The sequence below is a fragment of the Eumetopias jubatus genome, unplaced genomic scaffold (assembly GCF_037043125.1).
Source record: "Eumetopias jubatus isolate StellerSeaLion01/CBP00866 unplaced genomic scaffold, mEumJub1_p1.0 scaffold_12, whole genome shotgun sequence".
Lineage (NCBI taxonomy): Eukaryota > Metazoa > Chordata > Mammalia > Carnivora > Otariidae > Eumetopias > Eumetopias jubatus.
In genome coordinates this window covers 43,407,310-43,434,643 of record NW_028274818.1, presented here as the reverse complement: position 1 = coordinate 43,434,643, position 27,334 = coordinate 43,407,310, and the positions used below count along the sequence as shown (strand labels likewise).

Here is a 27,334-nt window from a genome sequence, read left to right as displayed (position 1 = left end):
CGCAGGCCTGGGAAGGTTGGATTTCCCAAGAGGAGCAAACGGAGAATGGGAAGAGCTGAGAGGTGCAGGGCAGCCTGAGAAGCCAGAGCAGGGCTTGTAATGCCTGTTTTCCTGGGAAAAACCAAATGTCGCTGCCAGCGGAGACGTGCTGTGCCCAGTCTCCGGCCAGAAACTCAGGAGCAGCAACCAGAAAGGAATCCAGAGCTCTCTATTCCTGGGCCAGGGCTATAAGCCCTGGGACACAGAGTCCAAGTAGGTGCGTGCCTTTCTCACTAGTACTCCAGCCTGCTTGCCTTTGCCTATCTCTCTCCTTCAGGAAAGGAGACCATGCCAGAATGCTTACCCCCTCGGTTCTGCTTAATTCTCACCCCCCCACCCCAGCCCCTGGAATTCTTTATGCACCTGCCTCTACAGAAAGGAAGATTTAACATAGAGGCCTCCCCTGAGAGGGGGCCTGTACTAGGTCTGTGCTTCTCGAACTAGGGTGCTGTGTGGTTATGCTTTGGTGTTCAGGAGTGTTTTGGTTTAAAAAAATTTTTTAATTTTTTCTTTTTACTCCTGCTAGATGCATGTCCACATACTCTTATCCCTCGGCTCTTTATATTCCTGCTCTTTCTTAAAATGTTAGTAATAATTCTATCTTTCCTTAAACATTTGGGTTGGCTTATTGACTTCCTAGGACTGTATTATTTCTCCAAAGGCTAATTGAAGATTCTGATGCCTAGTTAATATTAGTCAGCCCCCACCTGAGACTTGGGCCCTTCCACAGCCCTGCCCTATCTCCTCAGTGCCTTTAAATCCTGGATGCCAAATGGGGCAGCATGAGACTCGGAGGGGGCCTTTATTTCACTATTTTAGCACTGAACGAGGAGTCCCGTGATGATACCACCTTTGTGTTAAAGCAAGGGGCAGAGCAAGGGTTGGGAACAGGAAGCTTGGTATCAGGCACCAGCTCTGCCACTTGTAACTGATTTGTCTCTGTTTCTCCATCTGTAAAATGGGGATGATAAAGATGTCAGCCTTTTAAGTTTGTTGAGAGAGTTACCAGTAGCGCAATGTTTAGCCCAGTACCTGGCACATACCGAGGGCTTGTTGGACAATGGCTGTGTGCATGGAATCTGGGAGGCTCCATCTTACCGTATAACCTAATCTTGGATTAGGGAAGTGCTTATCACTGGGCTTTTATTCCCAGTTTATCTGTGAACCTGTTTGGTATGGGGCAGTGTATCAAGAATATGTCCAGAAGCAAAGGATTCTCTTTATGCTTCAATTCTAAACCCTGGCTAGCACTGGTGTTCAACGCAGGGAAACATTTCTTTTGCGTCTCATTTCATAACACTAAGTTCCCTTTACCTAACAGAGGCACACTGTGGACATTTTGCGAGAGAGACAATGAGTCACTGTGGAGGCAGCATCAGACTTTTTATTTCATCCTCTCGTCAGGCAACGTGGGGTTGCAGCAGACTCATGTCACTGTGAGAATACAGGGTATGCCACCAATAGATCTGCCAGGAATTCTGGGTCCCGGCATGACGTGGTGGGAAGAGCTCTGCTATAAGAGTGCTAAGAAAACAAGTCTGGTCATTGAGTTGCCTCAAGTTTCTCCTCTGTAACTCAGGGATAATATTCTCTCTGGCTATGGAATAGGGTTGTTGAGTAACAATACATGAACATGTTTCTACCTTATAGAAGGTTAAATAAATGCAATCTAATATTTTTAGTACCAAGCCATCACTTTCCATAGAGTTTTCTGCTGCCTCCAGCAAATGCCGCCTTCCGGGTGTCCAAAATGACTTATGGTAAAGGCTAGGTGAATTTGGAGCTAGTTCCTGAGTGGGAGCAGGAGACTGGAGTGGAATGGGGAGAAGGGAAGCTTTGTCCCAGGGCAGTGGTTTGCAAACTTTAGCATGCATCAGAATCACCTGGGAGGCTGGGCTCCATCCCCTGAGTACGATTCTATAGGTCTGGGGGTGGGGCCTGAGAGTTTGCATTTCTAACACATTCCCAGGGGATGCTGACGCTGCAGGTCCAAGGACCATACTCGGAGAACTACACTACTAGGGCAAGCAGGAAGCGACAGTCCTCCTTCTGGAACTGAAACAGGCAGTGTGAAGATCTATGTGGGTAAGGTCGTTTGGAAGAAACAATTGCAGAAGACAGAAAAATTAGGGATAATGTGCCGATTGGGCAGAACAAAGGGAAAAGTCTCACTCCATAACAAATGCAAACAGGGGGAAGTCGCTAGGTGATGGATGAGGGAGAGAGGTGAATTTCCACTGTAGGAAAAACCAGGAGCACAGAGTTGGAAATCTACATGTTTTGAGGAGGCAGAGGAGGTGGAAATTTCTCATTAAGAAGTGAGGAGTGGTGTGTTTGGTGCTGGGGGGTGGGAGTAGAGATAGACTGGGGGAGAAATGCCTCTGTCGAGTAAGGGGGACAGTTGAGATGTGGCAGAGGGGGTAATTTCAGGGCTGTGTGGTTTGGCTTGGTAGTGAAGCACAATAGAAATTGGGAGAAAGGGGGTGGAATTTAGATGTGTGACCTGCCCCGTAGCTTTCTTGCTCTCTGCATTTATCACATCACATCACACCCAGCAAGACAGCCCCCCTCCTCCTGGCTCATTAGGAGATTTGATTCGGCTTGGCTCCTGCTGTCAGCAGCTGTCTGGGGCAAGATCTTTATGCTCCCTGCTCCCTGAGCAGCAACCAGCCTTCAGCCAGCAGCAGAGCTCATTAGAAGAGGCCCCCCTGGACACTTGGTTTTCAGCTCGTTGGTGGCCAGAAAGAGTTAATACCGACGGCTTCGCTGCCCCCTGCCCAGCCTCTGGGTGCAGAGGGAGGCAGCTTTGGGCTGTGGGGACTTCTCCCGGAGCTTCAGCCAGAGCAGCAAGGAAGCAGGTTAGTGAAGAGGAAGGTACGGGAGGAGTGCCAGGCGAGCTCTGCTCAGGGGCACCTCCTGCATCCTGCCAATGAGGATGGGCGTGCAGACTGTGCCCGGGAGCTGAGCCGCCGCCCGCTGGGTGTAGGCTGCTTCAGTATTTACTGGATGTGACAAGCAGAGAGAAGAGCTTTCAGCGGGGCCCGCTTGCTGCCCGGCTGAAGTGGTGGGAGGTGTGTTGTGCATGCATGCGTGTGTGTGTGTGTGTGTGTGTGTGTGCACGCACGACTGTGCCTGTGCATTCATGCACACATGTTCTTCACCCATCAAGGATCTGACTGCTAAAAGAAAGATCTACTCTTTCCCCAGAACTCCTTAACCCACAGCCTCTCTGACCACCCTGTTGGCAAAGACCCGCAGGCCATGAGGACTGGTCAAAGACAGTGAGTATTGCTTTTGCTTTTCTCTTTCCTCTTCAAAGTGCCCATGTGGGCTGATTGCATTATCCATATTTAATTAACCTGCCTCTCCATGCATATTGATTGCTTTCTCCCCGCTGAGACTCTTAGTTTCTCTTCCCCTCTTTAAAAATCGCTGCTCTTTGCTTTTAACCTTTGTTTTTTTTTCCTTGAGTTCCCCCTTTCCATTATGTCCCATCCTGTCTGCCTCAGAGTCACCTGTCACTTGATGTCCACCTAACAGGGCACATTGCCGTGGGCCTTCCTGGGCCCTGGGGACCCCAAACTCCATCCCCCAGAAGTCAAGGGCCAGATGGAATTAGAGCCCCAAGGTGCTGGGATGAATGAGGAAGCTGGGGCCAGAGTCTCCTGCAGATTCTGATTGAATTGAAGTCAAGGCTAAGTGAAGGGAGGGTGGAAGGTCTGAGGGGCAGTGGTGGGCAGTGCTGGATTTGGGAGGGAGAGAGGCAGGCATGGAAGCAGTCCCGGCAAGCCAGGGTGAGCTAGCAGTGGGAACGGGAAGAGCGACAAGGCAGTGACTGCAGGTCTGGTAATACCTGCCCCAAATGACCTTGCCTGCTCTGTCTGTGGGGGAGTCATCCTTGGTTCTGTTCAGCACCAGCGTAATGAAGGCCCCTGGCACGGGTTTCCCCTCCTCTGGGCGGTAGACCATAAGCAAGAGAAAATGAGGCATAGGTGCCCCAAACAGTGATTTCTCACAGCTGGAAGAGAACCGTAAACCTGGGAAGGGCTTCGATTTCCTGACTCCTGGGCAGGCAAGTAGATGCACCTTTAGGACAAAGATTAAGGAATTGTTCCTACTGTTAGGGAACACAGTCTAAGCCCAGTCTCCTGGAGGATGAGCTTTGATACAAAGTCTAGCTATTTTTTTTTTTTTTTAGTTTTAACAAAGCAATCTTTTAATTTTATGAATTTTGGTATTAGAGAAGGTGTTTTTTTTTTTTTAAAGTATTTGTGAAATATTCCATGTAATACCAAACTAATTTAAACGGAGTAGATCCAATAGGGGCCTTATCTATCTAAATTAGGTTTCTTTTAAAATGGATTCTATGTTTGGTGTCAGGGTTCCCCAGGGAAGCCCTTTACGGATAGGCTGCTCTCTTCACGTGATTCTTCCTATCATTTCTGTGGGAACAAAGGGTTTGAAGCACTGAGACGGGGACCCTCAGGAGAGAGAGATGATCAGTCAACAAGCCCTCAACCTCAGTATCCCCTTTCCAGACTTTCCCGCTTTGGGTCTGGAATGGGCCAGTCCCAGGCTGAGGAAGGTCGGGTGGCCTCCATCTGGGCAAGAGAGAGTGGCTTGCATATTCATTTCTTCAGCTTTTGCCTGTGATCCTGCAAAGGAGCAGGCCTGTGCGGTGACAGGGGCCTGACAAGTCTCCCTTGGAGTTACTCCACCCTCCCCCCTGCTCACACCCTCCCAAAGCTCCAGAACTCCAGGACGGGTTCCCGAGAGGCAGGCCAGGATCAGAAGAGCAGCCAATCAAGGAATTCTGGAGCAAGTGCTGACCTCCCCCCCCTTTCCCCCATCCCTGGCTGGCTGGTCACTTGGGCCCCACTGCAAAAAGACAAAGAGAACAGTAATTTTTGGCCTGCCAGGCCGAGCCTTCCTCCCCTGGGGCAATATGCCCCACTTCACGGTCATGGCCAGTGTTTGGAGAAATAGGAGTTCCTGACCAGCAGGCAGCAATGCGAATCCAGCCAGCAATTTGTCCCGGGTCATCCGTAGCTGGTCGCCCTTTGTCAGGACAAGCAGGCATTTGTGGGGAAGGGGCTGTGCAGGGGGAGGCCCTCTGTCAGAGGAAAGCCATCCAAGAGGATTTGTAGCACAGTCAGATAAGAGAGGGCCCCTCCCCTCTTACAGCAGATTCTTTGATTTTAGGTGAGAGGACGTGAAAGGGTAAATCCCTGTGCCCCGCAGTCCTATCTCCCGCCCTGACGTCCCTGCACACCGGCCAGAGGGTTAACCGTAAGCGTGTGCCTGTATGGCCGCTTTACTGATGCCACGCAGGTAATGATGCTCACCTGTCTCCCTGCCCCTGCCCTTCCCCCCTCTCTGCCCCTTCCCACCCCCTGCCGTGTGAGCCTGCCCCAGCCTCCCATGGGTGGTCCGTCCCCTCAGGCCATTGGTGTGGACGGTGCTCTTCTTCCTGGGACTCTTCTTGCAAAGTCGTGGCCTTGCAAGCCGGACCTACCGCAGTGCCATTGACTGGGGGGACTCATGGGGTGGGACTGTGCATGAGCTTGCATCAAACTATTTAGGGACCTCTATAGGGTCCTGGCACAGGAAAGAAAGACAAGGGAAAGCTTACTTCTTTTTACTTTTGTTTCCTCCTTCCCTCCCTCCCTCCCTCCCTCCTTCCTCCCTCTTCCCTCCCTCCCTCCCCTCCCTCTTCCCTCCCTCCCTCCCCTCCTCCTCCTTCCCTCCCTCCCTCCTTCCCTCCCTCCTTTCTTCCTTTTTAAGTAATCTTAACCTTTGACTCTCACTTCTGCTTCCATTATTTCAAACCTAACTAACAAGGTTATAATTCAGATCTCAGCTAGACCAGATGGAAAATCAAAACCACTGGGCCCCAAAGAATATTTTGTGGAAGATTTTTGCAAACTACTGGGGAGAACCACTGTTGTCTCGGTAACGAGTATACCCTTTACATCTAAAGGGTTTAGCCCCTGCTAAACGTTGTTAGATGGCTTGTGTGGATTTGCCATTTTTTTGAAGTTCTCTTAATTGCTCTTGGGGGCATCGACCTGACTATTCTGTGATTGATGATCCTGGGGCACGGAGGAGTGAACTGACTCACTGGAAGTTGGGTTTTGGCCTTGGTGCAGCCCAAGAAAGACCTTTACTTGAATTCACAGAATGTGGTGACTCTAGGGTGCTTAATCAGTTGCTCACATGACCTGGGGTCAGAGCACCCTGTGATTTATAAGAGTGAGTGGACATAGGATGCTCACCATCGCAGGAGAGAGAAGATCTATTGCCAATGTTTTATGAAACGCCACAAAATCGATGGCTTCATCACGCGCCTGGCTGAGATAAGAGGTGGCAGCACAGGACGTGCAGGCCCAATTTTCTGCAGGAGAGGGGATATTTCTGGGAACTTGGATGTTCCAGCTTTAAAAGGCTCTTGGAGATGGGCTGTGGAATACAAATGTTGTCCATCCTTGCCAAATATAATACCATCCCACTAGATTTGTTGGATAAGATTTCTGGGAATAACTAGCGTGGGTCAGGGATGGATGCCCATTTGGAGTGGAAGGAAGAGACTGAATTGGACAGCCTCTAGCGTCTCTGCCCAGGCCCCGGGATTCACAAATTAGGGGAAGGGAAAGCCACGCTAGAAGGACTTCCTTTCCACGTGGAGAATTACATCTCTGGGACTATTTCTGTGGCACATTGTTACCAGCGTGCATGTGGCAGTGCCCTTTTATAAGTCACTCTTTGGTCCTGATTGGATTACAGCCAACCCTTCCCACTTCCCTTTGCTCTCCATGTGAAGAGCTGCCATGGGTTAAAGGTCAGGGGTCAGTAAACTTACTCTGTCAGGGGCCAGAGAGTAAATATTTTGAGTTCTATGGGCCATAGAGTCTGTGTTGCAACCACCCAACTCGGCCCTGGTGCTCGAAAGCAGCTTTAGACAATATGTAAATAAATGGGTGTTGTTGTGTTCCAATAAAACTTTATTTACACAAACAGGCATCTCTCAGGGACACAGTTTGCTGATCTGTGGTTAAAGGTAAAAAGGGGCTAATGTTGGACGTTGGAGAGAGACACTAGTGTAATTCCTCATCGGACCTTCCATAACAGATAACATGTAAATGTCTGGTCCTTAGGAAAATAAAAAAAATATGAGAATTTTAAAGATACATGCTAAAGTTTTAAACAGGTTGATTGAGAGAAGCCAAAATACAAATAGGAATATGAAAGCTTAGTTAAGTGACTAAAAGAACGGCGGAGAAAGGGGCCCTGGTTCTTAGCTGCTGGTTGTACCAGCTGCTCTGGCCCTCACCTACAGGTGTTGGTCCTGGCTGGTCCGTAGTCATTCATGCATCTGTACCCCCAGGTTTGGGGGATGAGTGGGGAGCACCTGAGTCAGAATTAATTTGCCTGGAAGCTTCGTTTGTGCTTGGAGGTTCTGTGATATGCACCTCTGTATTATGCAAGCAACCGTCTACTCTCCGTGCGTGCGTGCGTGCGTGCGGGTACCTCTTCTGGGGCTTTGCAATTAGGAGCTGCGGCTGTCTTGCCCTCCTGTTGGGAGAGCAAAATGTGGATTGTTATTTTGTCTTCACTGTATTTCCTTTCCCTACAGAGAATCTTAATTTAGAAATTCTTCCAAGATAATGACCTTCATTGACTTACTATCAACTTGCATGTTAGCTTTGGGAAAGAGCATTAAGCCTCTAGGGGTAGGGTACTTACTACTATGCCAGGAGTCAAGTTAGGGAGTGAGTATATATATCCCTTGATCTTCTAGGTATTTCTCCTCTTGTTCATGAAATCTTTAGGGACGCCCTGGGGAAGGATGGGGGGTCAGGGGAGGCAGTGCGGGCTCCTGCAGCAGAGTCCCTGGGGGCCCTTTATAGAGCTGACAGCTATGATCATGACAGTTTCCCGTCCTTCTGCCCCTGTGCTTGTTGCAGGAACAAAGGAATGAGGACCCGCCTGGGATGCCTGTCTCACAAGTCAGACTCGTGTAGCGATTTCACAGCTATTCTTCCCGACAAACCCAACCGTGCTCTAAAGTGAGTAGTTTGGCCACATGGCATTCCCAGGGTGCTCACCGTGGGGTGCCCACCACTGGGCTGTAGGACCTGTTCTCCTCTAGTGAGTTGTTGACCAGATGAGCCGAGGGACAATAAATCCCTGCCACTTGGCGGCTCCTTTTATATCCCTGAGGCATGGATGTGAATTTTCCTTTTCAGAATGTGTGACCTAACTCAGAATAGGGACCCTCTTTTTACTTTTAAGAAAACTGTATTATCCACCACTCTTATAAAGCTGTGGTGAAGGATGCTTCTTGGTTCTACTTAGTTGTCAGTCTGAGGTCTCAGTTTGGAAACAAACACTCAAATATATTCTAAAACTCTGCTTAGGTTCAGATAATTTGGATTCAGTGCCTATACTGGGCAACTACTGGTTTCAATGATGTCATAGATGTACCTCATTTAACCCTCACGGGGTTCGGGGATGTGGGCATCGTGATCCCCATTGCAGAGGTGAAGAGATTAAGGTCCTGGTAAAATATGGAGTTGGGAGCTCAGCCTACTTTTTCTGATGCTAAGGCTGATTTCTTTCCATTGTTATCTTGACAACTTTATATCCTGAGCTTATTTAGCTTGGTTTTTTAGACTGAAAGCCAATATACAAATACATTGAATTCCAGTACTGAGGTTTGCCATCAGTTAGTTAAGAATGTACACATTTACAGCAACAGACTTGCAGGAATCCAGGGGTGGTTTTCATTTGCACGCCCCCTCCCCCCCCCACCGCCCGCCATTGTTCTGATTTGTTTCCCCGAGCAAATCTCAGTGGTTGCTGATGGAGAAGGAGGGTGATTTCAGAAATACTCAAGAGAGATGTTTCTTCTTTCCTAGGAGACTATCCACAGAAGAAGCCACGAGGTGGGCAGATTCCTTTGACGTGCTTCTGTCCCATAAGTGTAAGTAGAATTCAGGTTTCGTCATGTTGCGGCAAATCATCCATTTAGCAAAAGAGGCACCAAATGCCCACCATGATCCAGGTACTATGCCGGGTGTCCCAGACAGCTCCAGTCCCTACGCTCACAGAGCCTCCTGCTTAGGGGAGTATACAGATAATAAGACGTAATTTAAATGTAGTGGGAAGAGGGCCTTCTTTTCTGTGTTCTGGGTTGAAAGGATGGTCTCAAGAAGCCTTCATGTTTCAGCAGTTTTAGCAAGAAAGAATTTAGTTTAGGGAGTTGGAGTGATGGGCTCAGTGGGAATGACAGTCTAGTGTCCATCTTAGATCTTGTTTATAAAATTAAATGACCTTCCCCCCAAGTCGCTGGAGAGTCTTGGTTTACTTATCTGTCAAATGAATATTCTGTGCATTTTGTTAGTCACTTGAGTTGGCAGAGTTTTGTGTTTTCTTGTTGTTTTTTATTTTGGGGGTTTACTACCCCGGCTGTATCATACTCCTCAGTTTCTGGCTGGGTGTGGGTTTTACTAGAATGCATTTCTGCTGTCTCTCCTCTTCTGTTTTCCCAAACCCACCACCCCCTCCAAATTGCAGAAATAATCATGCATATTTCCCTGTGGGAAGGACACCTTGACGCCGGCCAAACTTTTTAGCTCTTGCTTTCTTCTCATCACAAGCAAGTCCAAATTCATCGGGCTTTGAAATCCTAGTGCCATTGAAATACATGGGAGTGGGAGAGCAGGGGTGAGGAAGAGAGAAGGGTCTTTTGCAGAGAAAAGGTTTCACGCAGACTTTCAGTGCTCCTTTTAAATTCTTCCTGTCAATATTAGAAATCCTGATTGATCTGGGAACAGAAGGGTTGTTTTCAGCTTGGAGTCTTGTTTCCACTTAATTGGGGAACATGATTCTGTACAATGAGGTTAAGGGCATTGGCTGGTAGTCAGACCTGTGTTCTTGATTTTGACCCAGCTCAGCTACTAGATAATTGAGTGGCCTTGATGGAGTCCCCCGATCTTCAGATGTCTTTAGAGGTGATTTTGCTTTCAGCTGGATGAGCACTTCCCTCTGACTAGGCCCCTGGTCCTAATAAACTAGTTACTAAATGCTCTTGAATAGATTTTAAAATGAAATGCAAAATCTAAGAATAAGCATATATTTGTAGCATGTAGTTTTGTGAGACAAATAGTCATTTTAGCGTTCTATGGATTACACTTAGGAAGGAAAACAAGGCAGCAGAGACACAGTGTGTGTGACATACGGCTTATGTCACAAACAGCAAGCTTATGTGGTGAATTTGCCAAGGTAATGGCATATGTGCAGTGATAGTTAGGATTTGACAGTAAGGCTTGTTCTTTCTGAGGCCATTTTGACTTGTTTTCTGGAGTCACAGTAGGCTAAACAAATGTCACTATTAACTTACACCTTCTTTTCTGGCTGCATTTGCTTCAAGGTCATCTTGGAGTTTGGTTTCTATTTCAGCCTCATGACTGACTCACTTAGTTCAAGTCCCTGAGGCTGTTTCCTCATTCCAAAATGGTGATAGAAATACCTGTGTGCTACCTGTCACCTGGGTCAGGGAATCTTCATAAGAGGACACCTTTAGATGATTTGGGGTTCTCTACTTAAAGGTATTTTGAAAGAATATGGTGGTATTTTTTTTTAAATGATGCTTTTATTTATTGAATGCAAAATAAACGTGCCTTAAGAATAGGTTTGCAAATTTCACCGCCAATTATTAATGCTGAGCGATTATAGACAGAGTTTATGGTGGTTCAATTAATGGATGCAATCTCAGTGTATATTTGGATTGCTGCAGTGGCAAGACCTGGAGATTTAAGAGCTTTCATGTTATTTGATTCAATGACTTTTAGACCTGAAGATGCTTGCTTCTGCTTCTCTGGGGGATGGTTTCGGTTTCCAGGAATGCAGTTAACACTTTTCTGAGATGGGGATTCCACTAAGGGGTTACAAGCTGACACCAGATTGCTTCTTTGTCAGACCACTGCAGAATGAACTGTAAAGTTCTGTGATCCTTCTTGGAGTCTGATGTTCTGTTTTGATTTCTGTTTAGTACGGAAATAAAAAGCCAATGGAGTAAATGTCTTTGAGAAGAAAGAGGCCTGTATTCATGGGTCACTGGCAGAATTTCAAGGTTTTAGAGCTTGACCGACTCCTCCTTGGGAGCCCTCAGAGCCAGGTTACCTTGAAGGGTGTTGACAACTTTCTTAAAGTCTAATTAATTTGGGCTAATATTGTGACTCAATTAGGGCTGATTAAGCTTTTCCAAAGGGATTGCATGTGTGCTGGTCCCTTAGGAGGGACAGCAGTTGATCAGAGGTGTGCAGGGCTTTCAATTAAGATAGCAAAATGTCCTAAAAAGTAAAGAAAGGAGAATCACTGAATGAGCTTCCGGAAAAAAAAAAAGTGCATTAGTCTAGAAACCACCCCCCTGGTAATCCTCTATACCTAGGAAACTGTCCTCCCTGAGTTTTCTATTTTGGATAATTCAGATAATTATTTTTGTTCCCATTCTCAATTTATAGAGCATCTTTACCCTCCCTGCTCTGCCTGGCTGTTTTGGGCACTCCTTTATTTAAAGAAAGGTGTACTAAGTGTTCATGATTTTTGAAGTCTGTGCTAAGCAGCTGGTTGGGGGCGAGGGCACCAAGATGAACAGGACAGTACGTCTCTGGTGGAGAGTGCAGCCTTCGGAGACATGGACATGCATACAAATCACATAAGAAATAATAGCGTGCTGCCTACAGACGAGGGAGCTTCAAGATTTCAAATAGAATCCTGACGTTCGGTGTTCCTCTTCAATTCCATTCTGTCAGTATTAAAAGTCCTCACTGACCTGACAGCAGCAGGTCTGCTTTGGGTTTAGAGCATGGTTTCCACTTAATTGGAGAACATGCTTCTGTACAATTAAGTTACGAACATTAGCTGGTTGTCAGACCGGCGTAAGGACGATTTTAACTCACCCTTTGCTTCCAAATAGCTGGGTAGCCTTGACGGAATCCCTCAATCTCTTGGAAAATCTGGTTCTTCATCTGTGCACTGAAGGATCTGGAAGAGGATGTCTCAGACACTGGATCCAGTCCTACCCTCTTGTTCTAGGATGCTGAGACTGGGCCTTTAGCAAACACCTAGGGCAGGTGGCTCGAGTCAGCGCTGCTTGCAGGGTCATGTAAAACCCCTTCAAAGCTGAAATGGTTCAAGCAACCAAATGAGGGGCTAAAGCACCTGTGTTATGAGGCTTTCTCTCCTTGACAGGGTCCTGCTGTGTAGGCAGCACTTCTCAGGTTCAAACCTCAGGAAAAGAAGAAAGCAACTTTACTTTTTAAACTTAAGAGGGAAAAGAAATCTGGAAAGTAAATATTTGGAGCAGTTTGGTTTCCAGTCACATTTGCTTACAAGGATAAAGCTGAAGAAGCATGCATGGAGGTCTGGGGGATAGACACCTGCTGAGGGCTTTTTTTTTTTTTTAAACTAAGAAATGAAAAATAAAATTGAAATTGCTGATGACTTTATTAGCTAACAAAGGATTTCTTTTTTTTTTTTTAAAGATTATTTATTTATTTATTTGACAGAGAGAAAGAGAGCACAAGCAGGGGGAGCGGCAGGCAGAGGGAGAGGGAGAAGCAGACTCCCCGCTGAGCAGGGAGCCAGACATGGGGCTCGGTCCCAGGACCCTGGGATCATGACCTGAGCCGAAGGCAGACGCTTAACCAACTGAGCCACCCAGGCACCCCAGCGAAGGATTTCTTTACTTTATTTTATTTTTTATTTTATTATGTTAGTCACCATACATCATTAGTTTTTGATGTAGTGTTCCATGATTCATTGTTTGCATATAACACCCAGTGCTCCATGCAGTACGTGCCCTTCTTGATACCCATCACCAGGCTAACCCATCCCCCCACCCCCCTCCCCTCTAGAACCCTCAGTTTGTTTCCAAAGGATTTCTAATATGGGTTAATTTGGCATCTTTTTCCTGCTCACTCAGGGACAGTTAGACTTAGTGTCTGTGAGCTGTGCACCTAGGCTGCCCCCGAGGGTGTGTGTGTGTGCATGTCTGTGTGTGTGTGCGCACACCCAGAAGACTTCCTGTCTCTGTAGCTCATACCCAGGAGAGTGAAGGCTCCCAGCTTGTGGGAGATTTTTTCTGATGGGTTGCAGGAGAGCGTGCACAAAACTGTATGTCTTCTGCTTTGATTTCCTCATGAGGTTCAGGCATATGCTTGTTATTTGTCCAGCTTTTAGTGGGACATTCAGTCCTGAGCTCTGAATCAGTTCAAACTCTGATTTTCCTTCCTTCCTTCCTTCTTTCCTACCTCCTTCCTTCCTTTGTGGGATTTTTTTTTTTTTGGGACATAAAAGTTGGATTCATTCCAGTTTTAAGGGGACAGTGTAGACAGGGTTCTTTCTCCTTCCTCTTCTTTTTTTCAGCCTGATCCCACACCTGAATGACAGAGCACCTCACCCTGGGCATCCATTTGGTCCTTGGCTTTGTTTCATTGTTTGCACAGAGTGTAGAGGGTCTATGCTGACCTGTCCCCGCCAGGCCCAGGGAATGCCAGGTTAGTGGACTAGTACAATTGAAAGCTCTTTTGCATTCACAAGAGTTAGTATCCAGCTCTGCGAAAAGGAGACCAATAAAGAAGCTTTTAGTTTTTTAAAATTAGCCCCTTTGGGATAATGATTGAAATATAGGAAAATACAATGACCTGATCTGGTCACGCAGCAACCCAGCAGAAAACCCCAAACAAGCAAAAACATGAAAGTTACGAGCTAATGAAATTCCTTAATTATTCATCCAAACGGTCCTTAGCTTTAGAATGTACAGTTTAACTATCCGGTTCTCATTTATTGCCTCGCCCTCCCCACATCCTTCTCCAAGCCAAAAAATCCTCGAACAGTGTTACTCCAAGTGTGATCCAAAGAAGGCAGCACCAGCAGCTGCTGGGCTCTTGGAAGAGATGAAAATTCTGGAGTTCTGTCTCAGACCTACTGGGTCAGCTCTTTGGGGGGTGGGGTGCAGTAATTTTTCCTCAAGCCCTCCAGTAATATTTATGCCCACCAAAGCTTGAGAAGCACTGCTCTAAAACATAAGGAAGTAAAGCATGAATCTGGAGCATCTTGGGAGGCAGGTGGCCTGTGCTTTCCAAGAAACCCACTGAACACTGGATCACATAGCCTTCCAATGTCCCTTCGGTGGTATGACGTCCATGGATCACTGATGCCAGCTATGTAGCAGGTATGGTGGATGCTGTTCGCAGTAAACATATACAGCAAGTGTGTTTTCTGGATAAATGGAGGCTAAGGGTTAGAAAGAGATACGGGAAGTCCACACGGATAGAAAAGAAGCTTTTCTTCCTCCCTGCCAACCTGTCTGCATTGCTATCATTTTTACTTGCACCCAGGAATGCGGGTGCATTTAACCTTTCTAGAAGGAGTGCCTGGAATAGATAAGGCAACTATTCCAAGCCTGCTGCAAAAAGTTTGAATGAAAAGCAATTGGTTGGGCCTCCAACACCCATTCCGTTGCTTACCAGCTATGTGACCTCCAGCCAATTACATCACCTCTCTAAACCTTGCTGTCCTCATCTGTAAAAGGGGAGTAAGACTTGCCTTGCACAGTTGTTTTGAGAATTAATTGTGATTGTGGTTGTGAAACGCTAAGCATGATAACGTGACACGGGGGGGGGGGCGGCGCTCCATAAAGGAGAATGATTTTGATTATTTTTGTTATAATACAACATTCAATTCACTGAGGAAACATGGATTTCACACTTCCTGTAAGCTATAGAGATGGCATCCGCTTCTTTCCACAGGCAGCTGAAGGTTGAACCCAAGGGTTGAGTGGGGACAGTATTAGAATCGCAGGGGGGCTTATTCAAATTCCATAATACCTCACCCTCCTTTGCCTCATGAGCTTTTGGTATCCCTGCCTCATCCCTTCCCAATTTCCCCTCAGGGGCTGTGAGAGACTCCCTCCGGGGATTTGGTTTTCAAAAGCCCTGCAGGCGAATCTGATATATTCCCTCTTTGAGCCTCTCCTCAGTGTTCCTATATCAGGCTAATTAGACAAGTATTCCGGGACATTTAGAATCTTTTAGGTGATGGACTGGTGCACCTGGAGTTTTATAATACTTCTCTCACATTGAAGGAGTCATTTGTGAATGCTTTTACCCTACTAGGGACCCTTCTCTTTTGTCTTCCCTTCAAGAGAAAACTCGTTGCTAATTTCTCACGATAGTTGCAGATACAGGCTCTAGCTTGATTTTTTTGTGGTTTTTGTGACTGGACCCAGCTTCTGCTTGATAAAATAGAAAAGAACATTGGAATGGGAGTTGTAAGACCCAGGCTGTCCTCAGTCGGCTGCTACCATGTCCTAGGAATAAGAAGCCACTCAACCTTAGAGCCTCACCATTCCCTGGTGTCCAATTTAGGGCTTGATCCTAGGGTCTCTCATGTCCCTTCTGGCTCAAAGAGTCTAACAACTGTCAGGTCCTACTACTGTTGTAACATACCATCTTGCTCTATGTATACTAACAAAGTGAAGATCATTGAAGAAAATTATGTTAATCACAAGACTGAAGTATAATTAGCATGGCAGTTGCTTCCAGTAAATGTCAGTAACTGGAAATGGTTTATTCTCTAAATAATCTCCTTACCTAAACCTTGCTAAGCCCCAGTTATTTGTTTTAAAAAAAACCTGTATTTTACAGATAACACACACACAAAAAAGACTTTGATCCTAATGCTGTTCTCATCACAGATTTCAAAGTGGTGAACTCAGTTGTGAATGAAAGAGATTTTTGACTTCACCATTAGTATATGTATCCTGGATTTTATAAACATATTTTCCTTTCCCATCCAATGCCTGACCTTGGAACCCATTCACCAGTTTATTTTTTTCCTATCGATCAGGGATGCAAGAGGACTCTGGTCTTTGGGACAACACTTTGGTAAACAGAGAGGTTCCCCCCCCCAAAAAAAAAAGTCTTTCTTGTGATCTGGTATGTTTCCAAGCCTGGGAACTGAGTGAGGCTCAAGCCTACCCACATGCCAGCTGAATCAGGGCTCCTGGACCTTGAACTGTTACCTAAGCCACCCTCCCTGCTGCACCAGCTGCACTGCTCATTCATAGTGACCCAGTTTCTTTTCTTATGTAAGCACCCTGCATCACAGAACCAAGCGGGAGAATGCTGGTGGGCAGCAGCATGTGTGGCCATGGGGATGTTCTTGGAGATTCTGTGCATGCTCAGGGGGATGCCAGGATTCTGCCGAGTGTTCCAGGAATTCTGGACACAAGCCTTTCCCTTCCTGCGACTGGACAGATACTAATTTAAAAAAATGTGTAATGTTCATAGAGCCTTGACTTCTTAGCATGCCCTACAAAGAAAACCAAAGTGAACTGAAAAAATGAAACTTAAAAAAAGGCAGATCCTCCTTTTACTCTTCCATCTTCCTAAGCTGTTTACCACCTACCACCTTTAAGTGACCAGGATTGTTTGGGGGAATTAGGTGTGTTTACTCTGCATGATGACTCTACGGGCATAATGGTCCCGAACACGCACAGAGCCCTCACTGAGGGTTGGGCCCTGCGTGTATTAACTCACCTCACCCGAAAAGCCCCATGGAGCAGGTCCTGTTAGGATCTGCATTTCACAGATGAGGGAACTGAGGCACAGAGCGGTTAAGCATGGTGCCCGCGGTAGTGCTGAGCTAGTTACATGTCCAAGCCAGGACAGAAGAGCTTCAGGACAGAATCCCAGGCAGGATAGTGTGAGGGATCAGAGAGAAGTCACTCTTTCCAGCTTCTTGGAATCTGTGGAGGTACTAAAGGGGGGGCCTCCAGTTCCCTAGGTATCTGGGAAGGAGCAGGGTCTGGGGTACACAGGGGCCCAGGCAGAGGAGCACCGCTAATGCAAAGCAGGTCCCACTGAGAGATATGCCAGTAAGTGCTCATGAGCCTTTCAGAAGTAAACGGGCATCCTTCATTTTAACCAACCCCAGTTTATGGACAAGCAGAAGGGAAGGAGAGGGTCCTGGTAGAGAGAAGGAAGGAGGAAGAGGGAAGGAGGGGCAAAAAGGGACAGAAGACAGAAGGAAAGGATGAGGGGCTGAGAAAGATGCTGAAGAGTCAGAGAGAGGACCAGGCAGAAAGTTTGCTGGGAAGAGGTGGGAAGGGTTAGAAGGAGGAGGAAAGGATCTAGCTGGGAAGAAAAGCCTCTGTCCTGGTCCCATACAATTCCCTTGCTGGGTCCCCTAAGCAGGAAAGGTGGGCCAGGTCTGGGCCAGGTGGTCTGTATACCAAGGCAGCTGGTGCTGTCTGCTCTGGGAAGGGGAGGGGCTCCTTCAGCCTCAGGGGGCCTTCCACCCCCTTCTCACTTCCATTGTTCTCAGGTGAAGTTTTTGTTTGCACGGTGACCCTCACCCCGGCCTTGTTCAGAGGCAGCCTTGGGAATATGGCAGGGTGGGAAGAGATGGGGACCAAGAGGGGTGGGTGAGCAGAGGACGAGGGCTGTGGACAGGCACAGTCTGTGTGGGGCTCTGTGAGCTTTTTCTTTGCCACAGTCTGTTCTCTAGATGCCGCAGCTCCTTAGCTCCGGACCTCCCTAGGCCTTCTCCCCTACAACTTCCCCATCTCACCTCCCTAGGCCTTCTCCCCCTAACTTCTCCATCTCACCTCCCTAGGCCTTCTCCCTGCAGCTTCCCCATCTCACCTCCCTAGGCCTTCTCCCCTACAACTTCCCCATCTCACCTCCCTAGGCCTTCTCCCCCTAACTTCTCCATCTCACCTCCCTAGGCCTTCTCCCCCCAACTTCCCATCTCTCCTCAAGCTCTTCTTTTGAAATCCCTGACAAATTTTAAGTGCCATATTTTGCTTTGGTCCCCCTCCCACACTCTCTGAAGCCAGCTCTGGAAATTCAGGTGATCGCATCTTGGGTTGAGGCCACCTGAAAGAGCTTGACGTCTTTACAAGGTCACTTAGCCACACTTTGTTACAGTGTCCCCAGGCTACCACTGGGGAGTGTGCCAGTCTGCTCTGTAGGATGGCCCTGTGCCTCAGGGAGGTGGCCGTGCTGCGGGAGAGAAGAGAGTTTAGACAGATTCCAGGTTACCGGTAGCACCTAATGGCCTCGGTTGTCACCACAGATAAGGTGATGGCAGGTGTCCTCCTGCAGGGGAATCTCCAGCTCTGTGAGCTAGACATCTCGTTTGCCCTGGTACTTTCAGTGTGATTGCTTGATCTGGGGTTTTTGTCCATCCCTCCTCTGGAGGGAGAGCCAACATGAGGCTCTCCGATCGCGAGAGGAGACACGGGCAGAGTGGGCTCTGGAGTCACACGGATGTGGGTGCGAATCCACTGTCCACCTCCTTCTGGCCGAGTGACCCCACGTGTTGAACTTAAACTCTCCAAGTTTCCCTTTCCCTCTTTGTGAAATGAGCTTCCATAAGAGCTAACGTGTATTGACTGCCGGATCACCTCATTTCGTCCTCATAACTATCTGGGGCTGCAAGTCCCATTTTACAGATGAGATGAGGCAGGCTTCAAGACGTTAGGACCCTTTTCTGAGGTCGCACAGATTCAGACCCAGGCTGTCTGACTCCAGGACCTCTGCCTTGACAATTGGGTGGGTGTGAGGATTGAATGAGTTGATATACGTAGATAGGACAACACAGAACTGGGCCCAGGGTAGGTCCTCAGTGTGTGGTGGTGGCGATGTTGCTGGGGGGAAGGTGGGAAACAGTTGGCTGAGAGCTGTGTCTGACGCAGGCCTGAGTTGCAAAAGGAGTGCAGAACAGAGCACGACCTTACGCAGGGAGAGTTCATCGGATCCATCCCTCTCACTTCACAGTTGAGGAGGCTGAGACCCAGGGAAGTTGAATGTGTTATCCAAGGTCACAGAGCTAATTATGGGCCTGACTCTGATCAGAACGGACGCTCCCAACTGGGACAGTGGTGCTTCTGTCCCAGGTGGACCGGCAGGGCTCCATAGGCTGCCTCAGTGAAGCCAACAGGCGATCATGAGCTGGGTACGAGTTTACCACACATTTTATTTCAAACCCCCATCCCCGCCTGAGTCAGTCTCAATTGCTTCCAGTGTCATTCAGTTGAATTCTGTTGCCCGTGTCCATCCTTGTCTCCAGGTTGTTCTGCTGCTCCAAGATACTCCTCTGCCTTCCACAGTGACTTTCGATTTCTCCCCACCTCATCTGTTGCCATCATTCCTGGAAACATTACCATCTGTGGAGTTACTCCTGGCCCCCCCGTCTTGGGCTGAGATGGCACTCCCCTCCCTGCCCCTCCAGCCATTGCTGGTGTAGGCGTCCTGTAGGCCCCGCCATCATGCCGAGCCAGGGACTGGACCACTGGCTCACGTAAGAACACTGGCTTTGTAGTTTGGCATCCATGCCGCTTATTAACCCTGTGACCTCGGGCAAGTGGTCTCACTTCTCTAAGCTTCCTTTGTCGCTCTACGAAATGGCAGTAGTTCAGGACCTATGCTCTAACTTTGCCATATGGAGCAAGTGCTGGGGGCTCACAGAGCATCTAAGGTGGTACCTGGCCCAAAGTAAGTGCACATTCAGGGCCTGCAGTGGTCCGTTTTCAAAATTCCTTCTCTAACGTCAACCTTTTTTTTTTTTTTTTTAACCTCATGTTTGTCCTTCTCTCCTTTTCCTGTGTTCCAACGTTTAGATCCTAAATATCCTTGCTGTTCTCCGGGTTCAAGCTTCATCTGCCAACCTGGAACTGACGGTCCTTTCTTTGAATGATGGGCGCATCCTCAGAGTTAAAAGTGCTTGCTCCCCTCCTGGTGCCTCGTAAACCTTGTTCAGGAGCTGGCACCTCGGACCTCACAAGTCTTGGCCTGTTTCTTACCCTATTCCTGCCTATTTTTCCGAAGTACCTATTCCAAACCCTTCCCAAGCCCCTGTATCACACACTGGACTTATAATATTCAACTAATTATTTTAAATTATTGCTCAACGTCTGTGATACTGGACTAGCTTTCGAGTTCTGTGAGGTGGTGACTTCATCTGATTTACTCATGCCATGTCCTCACAGCCTAGCACGTGGAGGCAGACCACCTTCACGGGGACTTCACCCCAAATTAATGAAGAGCAAAGCTGTTCAGCCTTATCCATCTCAAAGATGCCGCTTCCCTGGTCAGGTCTTTCTATCCTCACCCACCCCACTTTCTTTTTCTCTACTTTTGACTTTAAGGGAGACAAGTTCTACTCTTTCTTGGTCCCCCTCCTTCTCTAGGATTTGCCTTCACCAGATATATTCTTTTGATCCTTTAATCTTTCTCTTCCCTTGGTCTTTTCCTTCTGCCTGCAAATACATCTAAAAAGATCTTGCTTTAGAGTCATATGGACCTGGTAGCAAAACTTGGTTCCCCTTGCCAGCTGTGGAACTGGGACACTTCTTCGACTTCTGTAAGTAAGTCTTAATGTCTTCATTTGGAAAACCAGAGTGCTACTATCTATGTATCAGCATTGTTGTGAAAATAAATTGAGCTGGTGTTTGCAAAATCCCCAGCAAAAAATATGGCATGTAGTAAATAAATAAAATTTTCTGCCCCAAATCCTAAATAAATACGTAAAAATAAAACCCTGCCATCCCTAGGTCCCACCACCTTCTCCAGCTAAAATCAGACAGGAATTCCTTCATTTTCCTGCACCCAAACTAGAAACTTCCCTGTATCCACATGCAGCCCTTTCTCTTTCTCTCCATCATAATTCTCTTCTCAGGCTTATTTCTGTAACATTCTATCAGTTAAACTCTTTCTGTCCTTTAATTTCAACTCCTTCTAGTCAAGCAGTCTTTTCTGATTAGATCAGCATTCAAACATACTCAAGACCATCTTACCAAAACCAAACCAAACCAAAACAAAACAAAAAACAAAACACACAACAACAAAACCAGAAAACCCCAAACCCTTCTTTCCTGACCTCTGATTTCCTTCCAGTTATGCTGTCTGATCTCTCTCTTCCCCTTCTTGCAAGAAACATCTAAATGAACTATTTCTGTTTCCTCTCCTCTCTTTCACCCCCATGTTCACCCCAGTGCCCAGGGCCCCCATCACACCACTAGAGCTGCAACTGCCCATGGTCGCTGAATCTCGTCACCGAATCCAACAACCACCTCTTGGACCGTGGCTAGCTTGATCTCTGGGTAGCACTGGCCACATGGCCGCTCCCCCCTCCTCAAAACCTTCGCTTCCCTGGGTTTTTGCAGTGCTGTGTTATCCTTCTGTCTCTCTGGCTCTTTCACAGAACTCTTGATGTATCTTATAAGTAGGCTCAGTAATTGTTTACGTGATTATTATTGAACACTAGTCTTCCTGAGCTATTTCTAATTACTCAAACATTCTTAATTATTGGCCTTCGCTGGTGTGGCTCTCTCTTCCTACAATTCGCTTCTCCATCCCCCCTTCCCTTCTTTCACTTAGCTTCCTGCTCCTCTACTTCACATCTCAGCTTAGAAGCTTCTCCGTCCTTCTTAGGGCCTTAGGTCTGGCTCGGCATCCCTGCTGGGTACTTTCACAGCAACCTGTGCTTACCCTGCCATCCCACTTATCACATATATCATAACTACCAAATTATGTTTTCTTGGCTCAAACGGCCCTTTCACTGCAAATTCTGAGGGCTTAGTTGTGCCTGTTTTTAGCACATCTCGAAGAATGCCTGGGTCCCTTAATGGGTGTGTGAATGAGCGAATGAATGAATGGAGGAGGCATTATTGCTATGTTGGATTGGGAGTTAGTATACTTTGTATTTTTAATGCTGTCAGTATTACCTGTGTGAACTCGGCCAAGCCTGATCTCCAAGCATCAGCTTCTCTCCCTATAAGATTGGAGAAGTACAGCAACACTCCTGAGAGCACCTTGCAGGTGTTCTCTCTCTTTCAATCCACACAAAGGCCCAACAAAGCTGAGACTTCAGTGAAGGGAGATAATGTCTGTCTCTTGTCTCGCATGAGGTCGGAGAGTTTCCCTAGCGGGTTATCTCCACCAATGCCATCAAGAGAGGCAGAAAGGTAATTTTCTTTATCTGTAACTGGATTCAATTTTTTCTCGATGGAAAACAACACAAAATCTAACACAAACAACAAACTTCAGCTTTGCCATTCAAAGGATTTGGTCTCTTCCAGTTTAAAAACAAGAGGCCCTTCCAAGTGACTCTTCCAAGCCACTTTGCATTTAATCTTTTAGATAAATGCACAGTGTTTTAGGGTTCTCCCCCTGCCCTTTCCTTCCCACTCCCTGCCCACAGGAGAAGGCTTTTGGCCCGTGGTCCTCATGTCCTCCCTGCATCCACCAATAGCATCCATGGCTCTTGTCATGTGTGGACCGGTCACTGCTCAGAGACCACCTTGCTGGACAAGCTGCACCTTGGATCTCATGGGCACTGAGTCTCTTTGGAGGCTTCCACAGCTCCAAATGGTATTCCAACCAACCTCTGCCTGTGGCCTCTGCTACAGGGGCCCTTTCTGCAAGCAATGGCAATCTCCTGGCAGGCAGGCTAGCTCTCAGATCTGAGTTCCTCAGAGCCCGGGGAAACCTCTGGGTTACCTCTAAAAGAACTTGGAGGAGACAAGGTGTGGCAAAAAAGAGCATCCACAAGAGATTTTATGGGTGGATTTTATGACCTGACGTATTTTGTACATTGGTAGTTTTAAAAAAATCGTTAAATTGAATGAATGATTCTCTGGCCATTTCTCTGTCTAATCTTTGTCATCTTAGTGCTTACTGCTCTCTTTGATTCACATTTTATCTTTGGTTTCTACTCCCTCCTCTCAGGGTTTTAAACCCAATGTAGGAATGAGGGTGCGTGGGGCCCTGAGCCAAACTCTCATATGAGTTTAAACACTACTCTCCTCTTCCTTCCCTGGCACACGAGCAATTTTATTTCCATCCTGCCTGACGGGAAACAGCCTTACATCATGTTCTGCTTTCTCCATACTCCTTATCTTAGAGGACCATATGTCTTGTCTTACGGTGATCATATGTCCTGGTTTTTGTCTATGGTGGCCGTGGTTTATGCCCATTGTCTCTGTGTAATTAATAGGCATGCCTCCCTTGACTCTCAAAAACGTACTGGCTTGGGGGCTAGTTTTCATGGCTACCCTACTTTTGTTAAACACTTCAAACTCAGGCCTCCAAACTTAGATTTCTTTTCGATTTAAAGTTTAACTTTGGGAATTCCATCAAAACCCTTTTCTCTCAAGTTCCTGGCTCTGGCAACTAAAAGTCTTGGTTTTTTAACGACAACAGTTCCAGTGTAGGGCATTACAACATCTATTTTGAAAGACAAAGATACCCAATGACTTTTTAATTAGAAATGAAAATGTCTCACAAAAGTAAAGACAAACATTTAAATATGTCAGTAGCAGGGCACCACTGATCTGTGGGATGATCCCGGGCGGCACGTTGTCCTGGTGCACACTGGTGGGCCTCAGATGCTCAGGTGATCCCCTCTCTCAGAACTAAGAACTGTTGACATAATTGTCCTTTTAACAAGTTTTAGAAAAGAAAGAAAACATTCTGACCAGAGTCATTTTTAACCAATGCAGTCACTTCATTCTAGGTTGTGTCTGCCCATTCCCTGAGGACAGTTTGTAGAAAGATATAGCTCTAATTTGAGTGGAGGAGAGTGTTTTGAGGGTTAAGATAATTTATAAAATTTATCTTAATATAAAAACATTAACTGAATGTATAGGCTATCAGTGGATGTTGTTTTCCAAATCTATATGGTAACTCTGCTCATCTTATTCTGATTGGAAACTCTGGCAATATGCATGACATGGATTTTAAAAAAATGAAAAGGTGTGTTCATAATTAAATCATTCGGGAGAAAAATTGTAATTAATCTTAATTAAACCATGTAATTTGATAAGCAAGATCTTTTAAAATAAAGTATCCACAGGCTAAACCATTAAAACACAGGGCCTTGAAAGTTTTTTAGAAGAGGCTGGGAACCCTGTGAAGGTAATAGAATGGCTTTAGTGACTGAATTTCAGTGTTTACTTTCAGATGTTCTTCTGGTAGTAGTGAAGGATTTGCCCTGAGGCATTCACACCCTCCTGTAGTTTGTCTTGTAACAGACTGTTATTTCAGGGTGGTTAACTTGGATTAGGGTAGGAAATGCATTACAAATATTACTTTGGCCTAATTAGAAACACAGGTTCACCAGTGGACTCAGGGGACAGCGGACTCTGCATTAGGGGACAGGCAGTGACCCCTGAAGGCTATGAAGAGTGACCAGGGCTTCTCATAATCATTATTACTATGGCTTCCTCAACATTTCTCCCTCACATTGCTACAGTCCTTGAGTAGGAGCAGAGCTTGCCTCTGAGGGTACTTGTGTGTTTGGGAGAGAGTCTTCAAGCGGATGTGGGGCACTGGGGGTTGGACAGTCCGGGCTGGTCTCACACTGTTGCTGCCTTTCTCTCTTGCTTCTATAGTTCATGAGCTTAAGCCTCTTCCTCTCTCTCTCTTCCTCCCCCCACCCACCACATCCACAGATGGGGTGGCTGCATTCCGCGCCTTCTTGAAGACGGAGTTCAGCGAGGAGAACCTGGAATTCTGGCTGGCGTGTGAGGAGTTCAAGAAGACCAGGTCAACTGCAAAGCTGGTCTCCAAGGCCCATAGGATCTTTGAGGAGTTTGTGGATGTGCAGGCTCCAAGGGAGGTGTGTTGGCAGTGGCGAGAGTCTTGTAAGACCTCTATCCATGGCTCCTGGCTCACATCACTCTCCTTGTGGGGGTTCGAGCCAGTCTTGATGGGTACTGTCTTCTGAAAGAGCCTTACCTCTCTGATGGCTCTTAATGAAAAAAAAAAGGATCACTTTTAAGGTGCAGAACCCAGGGCTTCTAAAAAAGAGCTCTATTAGGAGTGTTTTAGCTGTCAAAAATGCGCCTGCAGGACCTGTGTTCCTATAGGGATTCTGCAAGGGTAGATGCCATTGAATCCATGTTAGTTTTCCTAGTGGAAGGCAGCATGGCTTAATGGGATGAGCATCCACTTTGGAATCTTGTTACTAGCTGTGTGATCTTGGCCAAGTCAGCTAGTCTCTCTGAATCACATTTTCCCCAGTGTAGAAGTGTATAATATCCCCTACCTTTCAAGACTACTCTTGAGTATTAGGGATAAAGTACCTATTCAACATCTGTCACTGCTTCTTCTTTTTTTTAAAGATTTTATTTATTTATTTGACAGAGAGAGACACAGCGAAAGAGGGAACACAAGCAGGGGGAGTGAGAGAGGGAGAAGCAGGCTTCCTGCTGACCAGGAAGCCCAACATGGGGCTCGATCCCAGGACCCTGGGATCATGACCTGAGCGGAAGGCAGACGCTTAACGATTGAGCCACCCAGGCGCCCCCTGTCACTGCTTCTTAATGAGTCATTACAGTCATTTATATTATCTTATTATAACTTAGTATCATTACAATAATAAAATGAATTGCTATGCTGAGTTATAAAGTAGAATTTTACTTGGGATGGTTTTATAGAAGAAAAATATTTGCTCTCTATGAGTTTAAGTGCATTATATACCTAGAACTCTTCAATTATCCTTTGACTTGGGTTGTAGGAGATCTTTGGTCAGTGGCCAGGACATTGTAGGCTCCTTATAATACTTGGAACAGAGATGTCCATTATAACCATGGTCTCTCTTCTGGGGACATTTGTTTCCCTAGTAGGTAGGGCAAGCTTTCTTTACGGAATCCACATTAATACTTACCTTCAGTCTCACCCTTTGCCTGATATGGTGAAGACCCCTGGCTTAGGAGTTAAGTGATTAGGGTTTTGCCTTGACTCTGTTACTAACTTTCCATACTACTTTAGACCAGCTTTCCAGTATCTCCTTTCTTCAGTGTCCTTATCTGTAAATTGGGGTGAGGTATATCTGGTCTTCAGACCTCACAGGATTCTTTCTGGGATCAAAAGGGATGACCTCCAGGAAAACAGTGTGAAAAGCATGAATAAGCTGACATATATAAGATACTGTCATTAATAATTATTACGTAGCTAGAGCAGTTGCCAGGCACCTTGGCCCTTGAGGGCCTGTGACCATGCTCTCTGTTTGTCTCCAGGTAAACATAGACTTCCAGACCCGAGAAGCCACGAGGAAGAACATGCAGGAGCCATCCCTGACTTGCTTTGACCAAGCCCAGGGAAAAGTACACAGCCTCATGGAGAAAGACTCTTATCCCAGGTTCCTGAGGTCCAAAATGTACTTAGATTTGCTGTCCCAAAGCCAGAGGAGGCTCAGTTAGACCTCAGATGGGGACTCTTGGAGATCACTGGCTTTTCCCCTCCCTTTTGCTGCCAAGACCATATTCTAACGTGAAATGTCATAGGTGTTCAAAAAGCAATGGTTTTTGGTTGGGAGCCTGGGAATGAGAAGTGGATGAAAGGCCATTCCAAAGTAAGATCCAGTCACCAGAGCTTGGACTCTATTCCATTTACCCATGTTTGTGTTTCAGTTAGTGGTAGCACCTTGCTGCTGTTACCCTTCTTCTGGGTCAGCGACTTGCCCTCCATAATGCCTTGGGTCATCTCCACTGAGAAGGCAGATTTGCTAGCTGGGCTAATGTGTAAATAATGCAAATGCAATTTCCACCACTTCCATACCCTCCTCAGTTAAGATTCCTGACTCTAACTTGGACTATACCCCTGTGAGGAAGAGCTAGAAGACTCTGGCTTATATTTGTGATTTGCTGTCACAATGTAATGGCCAGTCCTGCGTGCTGGGACCTCACAATGTAGGAGAGAGGTCTCTGGAGGAATCCCAGGTTTCTAGCACTGTCATTAACAGGTGGCCCTGGGAGAAGGGGCAAACTCCACAAGGTTGGCTATTTCTTCCATTTCCACTGGACCAGTATGAAAAACTGTGATCACTGCCCATCTTAGCCTAGGAAATTCACAAGACTTTTTTTACCCTCGCAATTCCAGGAAGGGTCTTGGGAGATGTCTTTCATGACTTCTGATGTGGAGCTGCTTTTAAGAAAGATACAGCTTGCAAATCTTCCTCGATTCTACCAAGAAGTATTCCAGAAGTCAAATGACCAGGGAACATAGCACCAGTAGACTTTTGTGCAATGCGGCACCATATATCCTTTCTGTTGCTTACTGTATTCTCTGCCCTCACCTCCCTGTGGCATCACACATCACTGATCTCTTAGAATGACAGACAGCTTGACAAAGGGAGGTGAATGAATTCCCCTAGCATGGACAGCTCTCATGGTGCCTAATACTTTCCTTGTCTCTCCCTGTCCCCCCTTCCATGCAGG

At 46.7% G+C, this 27,334-nt stretch overlaps 1 protein-coding gene across 1 annotated transcript; it reads left to right on the top strand.

Moving 5' to 3' along the window:
- The first annotated feature begins 5,344 nt into the window (after positions 1 to 5,344).
- RGS8 (regulator of G protein signaling 8) lies at positions 5,345 to 26,317 on the top strand. Its single transcript, XM_028121567.2, has 5 exons — positions 5,345 to 5,370; positions 8,004 to 8,105; positions 8,958 to 9,022; positions 24,566 to 24,732; positions 26,135 to 26,317. Exons 1-5 carry the CDS (start codon positions 5,345 to 5,347, stop codon positions 26,315 to 26,317), a joined length of 543 nt encoding a protein of 180 aa, XP_027977368.1.
- The last annotated feature ends 1,017 nt before the right edge of the window (positions 26,318 to 27,334 follow it).